This window comes from Tachypleus tridentatus, unplaced genomic scaffold (assembly GCF_004210375.1).
Source record: "Tachypleus tridentatus isolate NWPU-2018 unplaced genomic scaffold, ASM421037v1 Hic_cluster_2, whole genome shotgun sequence".
Classification (NCBI taxonomy): domain Eukaryota; kingdom Metazoa; phylum Arthropoda; class Merostomata; order Xiphosura; family Limulidae; genus Tachypleus; species Tachypleus tridentatus.
The window spans coordinates 6,661,355-6,675,424 of record NW_027467782.1 but is presented as its reverse complement, the minus strand read 5'-3'; the positions used below and the strand labels follow the sequence as shown (position 1 = coordinate 6,675,424).

The window sequence follows — 14,070 nt, the reverse complement described above, 5'->3', positions numbered from 1 at the left end:
AATTAAGGCAAGTTATGACATTAAAGAGTCTAACTTTCATTGAACAAAATAAAGCAAGTTAGGACATTAAAGAGTCTAACTTTCAATGTACAAACTAAAGTAAGTTAGAACATTAAACAGTCTAACTTTCATTGAACAAACTAAAGCAAGTTAGAACATTAAAGAGTCTAACTTTCCTTGAACAAAGTAAAGCAAGTTATGACATCAAACAGTCTAACTTTCATTGAAGAAACTGAAGCAAGTTATGACATTAAAGAGTCTAACTTTCATTGAACAAATTAAAGTAAATTAGGACATTAAAGAGTCTAACTTTCACTGAACAAACTAACGTAAGTTAGGACATTAAACAGTCTAACTTTCATTGAATAAACTAAAGGAAGTTATGACATTAAACAGTCTAACTTTCATTGAAGAAACTAAAGTAAATTAGGAAATTAAAGGGTCTAACTTTCATATTACAATCTAAAGTAAGTTAGAACATTAAATAGTCTAACTTTTATTGTACAAACTAAAACAAGTTATGACATTAAATAGTCTAACTTTCATTGAACAAATTAAAGCAAGTTATGATATTAAACAGTCTAACTTTCATTGAATAAACTAAAGAGTGTTATTACATTAAAGAGTCTAACTTTCATTGAACAAACTAAAGTAAGTTAGGACAATGAAGAGTTGAACTTTCATTGAGCAAACTAGAGTAAGTTAGGACAATGAAGAGTTTAACTTTCATTGAGCAAACTAGAGTAAGTTAGAACACTAAAGAGTCTAACTTTCATTGACAAATTAAAGTAAATTAGGATATTAAAGTGTTTAACTTTGATTGAACAAACTAAAATAAGTTAGAACATTAAACAGTCTAACTTTCATTGAACATAGTAAAGCAAGTTAGGACATTAAAGAGTATATCTTTCATTGAACAAAGTAAAGTAAGGTATGACATTAAACAGTTTAAATTTCATTGTACAAACTAAAGCAAGTTATGACATTAAAGTGTCTAACTTTCATTGAACAAACTAAAGTAAATTAGGACATTAAAGAGTCTAACTATTTTTGAAAAACTAAAGCAAGTTATGACATTAAAGATTCAAACATTCATTGAACAAACTAAAGCAAGTTATGACATTAAAGAGTCTAACTTTCATTGAGCAAAGTAAAGTAAGTTACTACATTAAAGAGTCTAACTTTCATTGAACAAACTAAAGTAAGTTAGAACATTAAACAGTCTAACTTTCGGTTAACAAACTAAAGTAAGTTAGGACATTACAAGTTAAAACGTTGTTTTATAATTAGGCGTCAAATATTTCTGTACCCGTGATTCACCGTGAACCTCCAGACCACCGTCCACCTGGAGAGACCCACGGCGTCGATGACGAGTCACTTTTACAGAATGCCATTCTCCTAAAATGACTGGATACGGAGAACTAGAGAGATAAAGAGAAACTGTAAACTCCAGAACAACACTGTTGTCCCATCGTCCATGCTTACTATTTGCTACAGTTATTATAATGTGCAGAGAACGAAACACGTGTATAGCAGACAGCTGTATAGTCTATTTTCAACAGAATATATTGAATAATGACTTTATTATAAAATAAAATATACATTAAAATTATATTAATTATAGTCTCAATATAATTTAAGATTGAACATTAAACGTTCGATAAAAAATTGAAACAAGTGCTAAACCTAACCGACATTACTACGTTGATTCGTATACTGTGCGACGTAAGGAAGTGGGATACTTACGTAATAGTTACAACTCCTCTGCAGCATTGTGACGAAAGAAAAGTTAGATTTTATCAAATAATGACACTTGGTTGGGATTAACTGACTGTTACATTTAGGATATTATCAAATAATGACACTTGGTTGGGATTAGCTGACTGTTACAAAACATTTAGGATTTTATCAAATAATGACACTTGGTTGGGATTAGCTGACTGTTACAAAACATTTAGGATTTTATCAAATAACGGCACTTGGTTGGGATTAGCTGACTGTTACAAAACATTTAGGATTTTATCAAATAATGACACTTGGTTGGGATTAGCTGACTGTTACAAAACATTTAGGATATTATCAAATAATGACACTTGGTTGGGATTAGCTGACTGTTACAAAGCATTTAGGATTTTATCAAATAATGACACTTGGTTGGGATTAGCTGACTGTTACAAAACATTTAGGATTTTATCAAATAATAACACTTAGTTGGGATTAGCTGACTGTTACAAAGCATTTAGGATTTTATCAAATAATGACACTTGGTTGGGATTAGCTGACTGTTACAAAACATTTAGGATTTTATCAAATAATAACACTTAGTTGGGATTAGCTGACTGTTACAAAACATTTAGGATTTTATCAAATAATGACACTTGGTTGGGATTAGCTGACTGTTACATTTAGGATTTTATCAAATAATGACACTTGGTTAGGATTAGCTGACTGTTACAAAACATTTAGGATTTTATCAAATAATGACACTTGGTTGGGATTAGCTGACTGTTACATTTAGGATTTTATCAAATAATGACACTTGGTTAGGATTAGCTGACTATTACAAAACATTTAGGATTTTATCAAATAATGACACTTAGTTGGGATTAGCTGACTGTTACAAAACAGTTAGATATTATCAAATAATGACACTTGGTTGGGATTAGCTGACTGTTACAAAACATTTAGGATATTGTCAAATAATATATGGTGATAATTAGTTTTACTAAACACACACTGGCCTCTCCTACCAAATGTAATAAACACTTCTACTGATGACACACTGGCCTCTCCTACCAAATATAATAAACATTTCTACTGATGACACACTGGCCTCTCCTACCAAATGTAATACACATTTCTACTGATGACACACTGGCCCTCCTACTAAATGTAATACACATTTCTACTGATGACACACTGGCCTCTCCTACCAAATGTAATAAACAGTTCTAGTGATGACACACTGGCCTCTCCTACCAAATGTAATAAACAGTTCTACTGATGACACACTGGTGACTCCTACCAAATGTGATAATTAGTTTAACTTACGACACACTGGCGACTCCACTTCCCAAGTCGAATCGAAGCTGGACATACCCATCAACTAAGTTTAGTGATACAAAGTCGCCACTTGGCGGGCTCTTCTGTCCGTTATACAAGAGCATTCCATCAAGTTTATAAGTTAAGAACCATACTTCGATTGTAAAAGCCAGTCCAACGTTGGGTAATGTAGGTAATTGAAGGAAAGCCTCTCCATTAAACTCAGGAACTATAACTTCCTTAACATCTCTGTAGACTGAAAGACAAAAGAAGATTGAATAAAAGTATATAACAAGAAAACAGACCAAGATATGCAAGTTCCATTCTAGATAATCTCATATGAGGGAAATGTGATGTTTATTAAATTTCTTACAATTATAACCTTATGATCTACATTTGGATTTAGAATAAAGTAATACATTAATTGTGGACACTCCCGAAAGAACAAATAAATTAGAAAAAAAAACTAAAAACAATAATAACAAATACACGTTCCTATATGACAACAAAATGCTTAGATTCAAATGGATCCTTTTGTTTGTTTGTGTGTGTAGCACTTTATTATTGTATAGCAACACCTACATGAACACCCCACTCCCCAACCAGCCAAAGGCTCAGCGTTCATTCCGAACGTTTATAATCCTAAAACCTAGGTTTCGATATCCGCTGTAGGCACAACAGCGTTAACCTATTGTGTATATTTTGCTTCCAAACAAACAAACACATCTACCTAAACGCTGGCAACGGTGAATACAATACAATGCGTTCAGTGAACTCAAATTTTCAAATAGCTATGGCACAAGGTTATCAGAAACAGTTTTATCATAACAAATATCTTGTACAACTTCTTAAACTCACTTTCTTCGCAGCGAATACCTCGCCGTCCTTGTGGACACTTGCAGGAGAAACCTCCTTGTGGTAGTTCAGCGCAAGTAGCGCCCTGGGCGCAAGGGTTACTGGTGCAAGGGCTGAGAGAAACTTCACACTGTTCGCCTGGAAATTTTTCAAAAAATAAAAACTATCCATGATTCAGAAATAATTGTACAGTTCATGTGTTAACATCAAACAGTTGTACAGTTTAGGTGTTAACATCAAACACCAGTACAGTTCATGTGTTAACATCAAACAGTTGTACAGTTTGACTTTTAACATCAAACACTAGTACAGTTTAGGTGTTAACATCAAACACCAGTACAGTTTAGGTGTTAACATCAAACACCAGTACAGTTTAGGTGTTAACATCAAACAGTTGTACAGTTCATGTGTTAACATCAAACAGTTGTACAGTTCATGTGTTAACATCAAACAGTTGTACAGTTTAGGTGTTAACATCAAACAGTTGTACAGTTCACGTGTTAACATCAAATAATTGTACAGTTCATGTGTTAACATCAAACAGTTGTACAGTTTAGGTGTTAACATCAAACAGTTGTACAGTTCATGTGTTAACATCAAAGAGTTGTACAGTTCATGTGTTAACATCAAACAGTTGTACAGTTTAGGTGTTAACATCAAACAGTTGTACAGTTCATGTGTTAACATCAAAGAGTTGTACAGTTCATGTGTTAACATCAAACAGTTGTACAGTTTAGGTGTTAACATCAAACAGTTGTACAGTTCATGTGTTAACATCAAACAGTTGTACAGTTCATGTGTTAACATCAAACAGTTGTACAGTTTAACTTTTAACATCAAACAGTTGTACAGTTTGACTTTAACATCAAACACCAGTACAGTTTGACTTTTAACATCAAACACCAGTACAGTTCATGTGTTAACATCAAACAGTTGTACAGTTTGACTTTTAACATCAAACACCAGTACAGTTTAGGTGTTAACATCGAACAGTTGTACAGTTTGACTTTTAACATCAAACAGTTGTACAGTTTGACTTTTAACATCAAACACCAGTACAGTTTGACTTTTAACATCAAACACCAGTACAGTTTAGGTGTTAACATCAAACACCAGTACAGTTCATGTGTTAACATCAAACAGTTGTACAGTTTGACTTTTAACATCAAACACCAGTACAGTTTAGGTGTTAACATCAAACAGTTGTACAGTTTGACTTTTAACATCAAACACCAGTACAGTTCATGTGTTAACATCAAACAGTTGTACAGTTTGACTTTTAACATCAAACACCAGTACAGTTTAGGTGTTAACATCAAACAGTTGTACAGTTTGACTTTAACATCAAACACCAGTACAGTTCATGTGTTAACATCAAACAGTTGTACAGTTTGAATTTTAACATCAAACACCAGTACAGTTTAGGTGTTAACATCAAACAGTTGTACAGTTTGACTTTTAACATCAAACACCAGTACAGTTTAGGTGTTAACATCAAACAGTTGTACAGTTTGACTTTTAACATCAAACACCAGTACAGTTTAGGTGTTAACATCAAACACCAGTACAGTTTGACTTTTAACATCAAACACCAGTACAGTTTGACTTTTAACATCAAACAGTTGTACAGTTTGACTTTTAACATCAAACACCAGTACAGTTTAGGTGTTAACATCAAACACCAGTACAGTTTGACTTTTAACATCAAACACCAGTACAGTTTGACTTTTAACATCAAACACCAGTACAGTTCATGTGTTAACATCAAACAGTTGTACAGTTTGACTTTTAACATCAAACACAAGTACAGTTTAGGTGTTAACATTAAATAGTTGTACAGTTTGACTTTTAACATCAAACACAAGTACAGTTTAGGGTGTTAACATTAAATAGTTGTACAGTTTGACTTTTAACATCAAACACAAGTACAGTTTAGGTGTTAACATTAAATAGTTGAACAGTAATTTAATAGAAATCGTAAATATTATATAATGCATATATTATCTATTTAGTTCTTCTAATTAGTAGCATGTTTACTTCTTACCAGAGTAGCCCTGAGGACAAGAGCATCTGTAACTATCTTCACTGGCAGCCGTACACGTACCACCATTTTGACAAGGCATACTGTTACAATGGTTGTCAGAACAATTTCCTATAAAACGAAATAAACTAGCTAAATACATCTGTAGTTTTTGTGTACAGAAAGAGATATTTATTAATATTTTATAAAAAGATTGTGGAAACGCAGGTCGAGGCATTTTCTTGTATGATGTCTTTCAGAACGGCTACTATGGATATTAACATTTATTGAAACAACGTTTCGACCTTCCTAGGTCATTTCAAGTTAACAAAGAGAGTTTGCAAACCTGTCGTTCTGAGATACATTTTTATTTCAAGTGGGTTTCTCGTCATCAAGAACGTATAATGTCATATTAACTCTAGGAAATTTGGGTTGGAAGTAACAACACCAAATTATCGTGTACAAAATAGGCTAAGCATGAGCTAAGCCTACTTTATGCTTATTAAAATGCTTGATATGTTCTCTCTATTGATCAGTGTTTTTTTCAGGAATTGATTTCGAAACAATAAAGAGTCATAATTACTACACAAACAAACAAGCAGTCTTGGGTGATGCTTCACAAAAGGAAGCTACGCAGTTCAGAGTGTCAACACCTATTTAAAACACTTTGTCAACTTCACTGAGTCTAATACTAAAATCAATAAATCGCATAAAAGACCTTGCTTTTAAAATATAAAGCGCCTCTTTGTGTTTTAAGTATAATTGAATTTCGATGATAATTAAATAAGCAACAAAAGTTATTGATAAATTCTGCAACTCAAAATGGACCAACGACATTTTCTTACACTTTATCAAACCTCGCATCTAATAAACTACACGATAAAATTCAAGTTTATTTTTGGAAATCAAATTACCACAAAGAGGCGCATATTATATTTATAACAATACACTTTAGAATAGGTGAAATGTGTATACAAAATGTTTGTTTTTAAATTGGTAATATTGTCGTCTTCATAAAGTACAGAAAGCAACAAGTGAAATATACTGATTGTATTTTCACACTACAAAGAACACTAAATAAAATCGAGATCTGTTTAACATGTAAATATTTTACATGTTCTTGAAAAGAGAATTATTTAGTTTAACAGTTTACTTTGTAGTAACAAAAAGTAATATATTTGCTAATCCAGCTGCAATAGACTAGTGTTGCGGGATCCACGTTTCATCAGAAAATATCCAATAGTTTAGTTGCAAACGACTGTTCGGGTTATTTTACTCAATATTAGTACCTAGTTGCAAAATTAGTCTAGTTAGATGCTAGTAAAAGGCCACGTGTAAAAGATGATGTTGGAACTTTGGACCTACTGGTTAGCTGAAATCGATGTAAATACAATATTTCACTTACAATAAAACTCTGTTATTGTTTTAAAAAGTTAAGAAAATACGAAACGTAAAATATTTTACTTCGTTTGGCACACCTGAAGTTAAAACTTTGAAGCTAAATTTTTGATTTCACGTCTAAGATACATACATTGTCTGATTAAGAAAATTAACATTTCTTTTATGCAATTTGATTTCAAAGTCCTCATATATATATATATATTTGATATTTTAAAGATTCATATCCTTGTCAAATTAATTTATAATTTCATAATTATTATTAAAAATTTTCCAGAATAAGTTAGGTGCATGACTCATATCTTTGTAATTTATAGTATTTCATATCACATGTTTCAACCTCATGACTGGATATTTCTTATTGAGGACTGTCAAGGTAAAACTGTTATATAAATCACTGTATATTGGATAAGCCCATCTTCACTGAAAGAAACCTTTCTAGAGAGTTGCCAAAATAAACCCTGTTAGCTGCAGAGAAGTCCTTCTGTATTGTATCAACATACACACTGTTAGCTTCAGTGAAGTCTTTCTATGTTATTGTCAAGATAAATCCTGTTAGCTTCAGCAAAGTCCTTCTGTATTGTTGTCAAGATAGATCCTGTTAGCTACAGTAAAGTCCTTCGGTATTTTTGTCAAGATAAATCATGTTAGTTACAGTAAAGTCCTTCCTTATTTTTGTCAAGATAAATCTTGTTAGCAATTGTGAAGTCCTTCAGTATTGTTGGGATGATAAATCCTGTTAGCAACAGTAAAGTCGTTGTGTACTTTGTCAAGATAAATCCTGTAAGCTACAGTAATGTCCTTCTGTATTTTTATAAAGATAAATCTTGTTAGCAACAGTAACATCCTTCTGTATTTTTGTCAAGATAAATGCTATTAGTTACAGTAAAGTCCTTTGGTATTTTTCTCAAGATAAATCCTGTAAGCTGCAGTGATATCTTTATATGATATTGTCAAGATAAATCCTGTTAGCTACAGTAAAGTCCTTTGGTATTTTTCTCAAGATAAATCCTGTTAGCTGCAGTGATATCTTTCTATGTTATTGTCAAGATAAACCTGTTAGTTACAGTAAAGTCCTTCATTATTTTTGTCAAGATAAATCTTGTCAGCTACAGTAAAGTCATTCTCTATTTTTGTCAAGATAAATCCTGTTAGCAACAGTAAAGTCGTTGTGTACTGTTGTCAAGATAAATCCTGCTAGCTACAGTAAAGTCCTTCTGTATTTTTGTGAAGATAAATCTTGTTAGCTGCAGTAAAGTCCTTCAGTATTGTTGTGAAAATAAATCCCATTTGTTACAGTAAAGTCTTTCTATGTTGCTGAAAAACAAAATCCTGTTAGCTACAGTAAAGTCTTTCTATGTTGCTGAAAAAACAAAATCCTGTTAGCTACAGTAAAGTCCTTTTGTATTTTTCTCAAGATAAATCCTGTTAGCTTGAGTGAAGTCCTTCTGCATTGTTGTCAAGATACATCCTGTTAACTTCAGTAAAGATCTTTTGTATTTTGTCAAGATTAATCCTGTTAGCTACAGTAATGTCCATCTGTACTCTTGTCAAGATAAATCCTGTTAGCTACAGTAAAGTCCTTCGGTATTTTTGTCAAGATAAATCCTGTTAGCTGCAGTGAAGTCTTTCTATGTTATTGTCAAAATAAATCTTGTTAGCTTTAGTAAAGTATTTCCGTATTGTTGTTAAGATAAATACTGTTAGCAACAGTAAAGTCCTTCTTTACTGCTGTCAAGAGAAATCCCATTAGTGAGAGTAAAGTCTTTCTATGTTGTTCACAAGCTAAATCCTGTTAGGTATAGTGAAGTCCTTCAGTATTGTTGTGAAAATAAATCCTATTTGTTACAGTAAAGTCATTCTATGTTGCTGAAAAACAAAATCCTGTTAGCTCCAGTAACGTCCTTTTGTATTTTTGTCCACACACACCGTGTTAGCTGCAGTAAAGTACTTCTGTATTTTTGTCAAGATAAATCCTGTTAGTTACAGTAAAGACCTTCATTATTTTTGTCAATATAAATCTTGTTAGCTATTGTGAAGTCCTTCAGTATTGTTGGGATGATAAATCCTGTCAGCTACAGTAAACTCGTTCTGTATTTTTGTCAAGATAAATCCTTTTAGCTACAGTAAAGTTCTTCTGTATTGTTGTGAAAATAAATCCCATTTGTTACAGTAAAGTCTTTCTATGTTGCTGAAAAACAAAATCCTGTTAGCTGCAGCAAAGTCTTTCTATGTTATTGAAAACAAAAATCCTGTTAGCTACAGTAAAGCCCTTTTGTATTTTTGTCAAGATAAATCCTGTTAGCTAGAGTAAAGTTCTTTTGTATTTTTGTCAAGATAAACCTGTTAGCTACAGTAAAGCCCATCTGTACTCTTGTCAAGATAAACCTGTTAGCTACAGTAAAGTCCTTTGGTATTTTTGTCAAGATAAATCCTGTTAGCTGCAGTGAAAGTCTTTCTATGTTATTGTCAAGATAAATCGTGTTAGTTACAATAAAGAGCTTCATTATTTTTCAATATAAATCTTGTTAGCTATTGTGAAGTCCTTGAGTATTGTTGGGATGATAAATCCTGTCAGCTGCAGTAAACCTCGTTCTGTATTTTGTCAAGATAAATCTTGTTAGGTACAAAGTTCGTCTGTATTGTTGTCAAGAGAAATCTTATTAGTTGCAGTGATATCTTTCTTATGTTGTTGACAAGCTGCAGTAAAGTCCTTCTGTATTGTTGTCAAGATAAATTCTCTAAGGTACAGTAAAGTCATTCTCCATTTTTTTGTCAAGATAAATCCTGTTAGCAACAGTAAAGTCGTTGTGTACTGTTGTCAAGATAAATCCTCTAGCTACAGTAAAGTCCTTCAGCATTGTTGTCAAAATAAATCCTGTTAGCTACAGTAAAGTCCTTCTGTATTGTTGTCAAGATAGATCCTGTTAGCTACAGTAAAGTCCTTCTGTATTTTGTCAAGATAAATCATGTTAGTTACAGTAAAGTCCTTCCTTATTTTTGTCAAGATAAATCTTGTTAGTCACAGTAAAGTCGTTGTGTACTATTGTCAAGATAAATCCTCCTAGCTTTAGTAAGGTCCCTTCAGTATTGTTGTCAAGATAAATCCTGTTAGCTACAGTAAAGTCCTTCTGTACCTTGTCAAGATAAATCCTGTTAGCTACAGTAAAGTCCTTTGGTATTTTTCTCAAGATAAATCCTGTAAGCTGTAGTGATATCTTTCTATGATATTGTCAAGATAAATCCTGTTAGCTACAGTAAAGTCCTTTGGTATTGTTCTCAAGATAAACCTGTTAGCTGCAGTGATATCTTTCTATGTTATTGTCAAGATAAACCTGTTAGTTACAGTAAAGTCCTTCATTATTTTGTCAAGATAAATCTTGTCAGCTACAGTAAAGTCATTCTCTATTTTGTCAAGATAAATCCTGTTAGCAACAGTAAAGTCGTTGTGTATTGTTGTCAAGATAAATCCTGCTAGCTACAGTAAAGTCCTTCTGTATTTTTGTGAAGATAAATCTTGTTAGCTGCAGTAAAGTCCTTCAGTATTGTTGTGAAAATAAATCCATTTGTTACAGTAAAGTCTTTCTATGTTGCTGAAAAACAAAATCCTGTTAGCTACAGTAAAGTCCTTTTGTATTTTTCTCAAGATAAATCCTGTTAGCTTGAGTGAAGTCCTTCTGCATTGTTGTCAAGATACATCCTGTTAACTTCAGTAAAGATCTTTGTATTTTTGTCAAGATTAATCCTGTTAGCTACATTAATGTCCATCTGTACTCTTGTCAAGATAAATCCTGTTAGCTACAGTAAAGTCCTTCGGTATTTTTTTTGTCAAGATAAATCCTGTTAGCTGCAGTGAAGTCTTTCTATGTTATTGTCAAAATAAATCTTGTTAGCTTTAGTAAAGTATTTCCGTATTGTTGTTAAGATAAATACTGTTAGCAACAGTAAAGTCCTTCTTTACTGCTGTCAAGAGAAATCCCATTAGTGAGAGTAAAGTCTTTCTATGTTGTTCACAAGCTAAATCCTGTTAGGTATAGTGAAGTCCTTCAGTATTGTTGTGAAAATAAATCCTATTTGTTACAGTAAAGTCATTCTATGTTTTTGAAAACAAATCCTGTTAGTCAGTAACGTCCTTTGTATTTTGTCACACACACCGTGTTAGCTGCAGTAAAGTCCTTCTGTATTTTTGTCAAGATAAATCCTGTTAGTTACAGTAAAGACCTTCATTATTTTTGTCAAGATAAATCTTGTTAGCTATTGTGAAGTCCTTCAGTATTGTTGGGAAGATAAATCCTGTCAGCTACAGTAAACTGTTCTGTATTTTTGTCAAGATAAATCCTTTTAGCTACAGTAAAGTTCTTCTGTATTGTTGTGAAAATAAATCCCATTTGTTACAGTAAAGTCTCTTCTATGTTGCTGAAAACAAAATCCTGTTAGCTGCAGTAAAGTCTTTCTATGTTATTGAAAACAAAATCCTGTTAGCTACAGTAAAGTCCCTTTGTATTTTTGTCAAGATAAATCCTGTTAGCTAGAGTAAAGTTCTTTTGTATTTTTGTCAAGATAAATCCTGTTAGCTACAGTAAAGTCCATCTGTACTGTTGTCAAGATAAATCCTGTTAGCTACAGTAAAGTCCTTGGTATTTTTTGTCAAGATAAATCCTGTTAGCTGCAGTAAAGTCTTTTCTATTTTATGTCAAGATAAATCGTGTTAGTTACAATAAAGAGCCTTCATTATTTTGTCAAGATAAATCCTGTTAGCTATTGTAAAGTCCTTGAGTATTGTTGGGAAGATAAATCCTGTCAGCTACAGTAAAGTCGTTCTTGTATTTTTGTCAAGATAAATCCTGTTAGCTACAGTAAAGTTCGTCTGTATTGTTGTCAAGATAAATCTTATTAGTTGCAGTAATATCTTTCTATGTTGTTGACAAGCTGCAGTAAGAATCCTTCTCATTATTGTTGTCAAGATAAATTCTCTAAGGTTACAGTAAAGTCATTCTCCATTTTGTCAAGATAAATCCTGTTAGCTATAGTAAAGTCGTTGTGTACTGTTGTTTCAAGATAAATCCTCCTAGCTACAGTAAAGTCCTTCAGTATTTGTTGTCAAGATAAATCCTGTTAGCTACAGTAAAGTCCTTCTGTACTGTTGTCAAGATAAATCCTGTTAGCTACAGTAAAGTCCTTTGTATTTTTGTCAAGATAAATCCTGTTAGCTGCAGTGATATCTTTCTATGTTATTGTCAAGATAAATCCTGTTAGTCACAGTAAAGTCCTTCATTATTTTTGTCAAGATAAATCTTGTCAGTTACAGTAATGTCCTTCTGTATTTTTGTCAAGATAAATCCTGTTAGGTACAGTAAAGTGCTTCTGTATTGTTTTCAAGATAAATCCTGTTAGCTGCAGTAAAGTCCTTCTGTATTTTTGTCAAGAGATGTCATAAATCCTGTTAGGTACAGTAAAAAGTTCTTCTGTATTGTTGTGAAGATAAATAATCTTATTAGTTGCAGTAAAGTCTTTCTATGTTGTTGTCAAGCGAAACCTGTTAGCTGCAGTAAAGTCCTTCTGTATTGTTGCCAAAATAAATCCTGTTAGCTGCAGTAAAGTCCTTTCTATGTTTTTGTCAAGATAAATCCTGTTAGCTACAGTAAAAGTCATTCTGTATTTTTTGTCAAGATAAATCCTGTTAGCAAACAGTAAAGTCGTTGTGTACCATTGTCAAGATAAATCATGTAGCTTGCTGTAATGTCCTTCTGTATTGTTGTCAAAATAAATCCTATTAGCTTCCACAGTAAAGTCCTTCTGTATTTTTGTCAAGATAAATCCCTGTTAAGCCACAGTAAAGTCCTTTATTATTTTTGTCAAGATAAATCCTGTTAGCTGCAGTGATAGTCTTTTCTATAATCTTGTCAAGATAAATCCTGTTAGTTACAGTAAGACCCTTCATTATTTTTGTCAAGATAAATCCTGGTTAGCTACAGTAAAGTCATTCTCCTATTTTTTTGTCAAGATAAATCCTGTTAGCAACAGTAAAGTCGTTGTGTACTGTTGTCAAGATAAATCCTAACACAGCACGTTGAGAATCCTTCTACAACATTTTTGTAGAAGATAAATCTGTATTTCATGCAGTAAGTCCTTCAGTATTGTTGTGAAAATAAATCCCATTTGTTACAGTAAAGTCTTTCTATGTTTGCTGAAAAACAAAATCCCAGTTAGCTTTACAGTAAAAGTCTTTCTATGTTGCTGAAAAAACAAAATCCTGTTAGCTAACAGTAAGATCCTTTTTTGTATTTTTTGTCAAGATAAATCCTGTTAGCTTGTAGTGAAGGAATCCTTCTGTGATTGTTGTCAAGATAAATCCTGTTAGCTTCAGTAAAGATCTCTTTTGTATTTTTTGTCAAGATAAATCTTGTTAGCTACAGTAATGTCCTTCTGTACTCTTGTCAAGATAAATCTGTTAGCACACAGTAAAGTCCTTCTGTATTTTTTTATTAAGATAAATCCTGTTAGCTGCAATTGAAGTCTTTCTATGTTGTACTGTCAAAGCATGCCGTCTTATTGCTTTTAAAATAAAGAATATTTCCGTATTGTTGTTAAGATAAGAAATCCTGTTAGCAACAGTAAAGTCCTTCTGTATTGTTGTCAAGAAATCCATTAATTACAGTAAAGTCTTTCTATGTTGTTCCGAAGCTAAATCCTGGTAGGTATGGTGAAGTCCTTCAGTATTGTTGCTGTCGATAAAGTTAAGTAAAGTCCTATTT

At 32.4% G+C, this 14,070-nt stretch overlaps 1 protein-coding gene across 1 annotated transcript; it reads right to left on the bottom strand.

Annotated features, from left to right (window-relative positions):
- Positions 1–1,267: 1,267 nt before the first annotated feature.
- On the bottom strand, positions 1,268–6,614 carry LOC143243278 (agrin-like). Its single transcript, XM_076487129.1, has 6 exons — positions 6,501–6,614; positions 5,942–6,049; positions 3,901–4,035; positions 3,052–3,298; positions 1,747–1,764; positions 1,268–1,421 (listed from the first exon to the last, which is right to left on the bottom strand). Exons 2-6 carry the CDS (start codon positions 6,018–6,020, stop codon positions 1,268–1,270), a joined length of 633 nt encoding a protein of 210 aa, XP_076343244.1. The 5' UTR covers positions 6,021–6,049; positions 6,501–6,614.
- Positions 6,615–14,070: the final 7,456 nt, after the last annotated feature.

Coding starts and splice junctions, on each gene's coding strand:
- LOC143243278 (XM_076487129.1), bottom strand. CDS start 6,020: ATGCCTTGTCAAAATGGTGGTACGTGTACGGCTGCCAGTGAAGATAGT. Junction 4,036..5,941: donor TTGTCCTCAGGGCTACTCTG/GTAAGAAGTAAA, acceptor AAAAATTTCCAG/GCGAACAGTGTGAAGTTTCT. Junction 3,299..3,900: donor AGGTATTCGCTGCGAAGAAA/GTGAGTTTAAGA, acceptor TTTGTCTTTCAG/TCTACAGAGATGTTAAGGAA.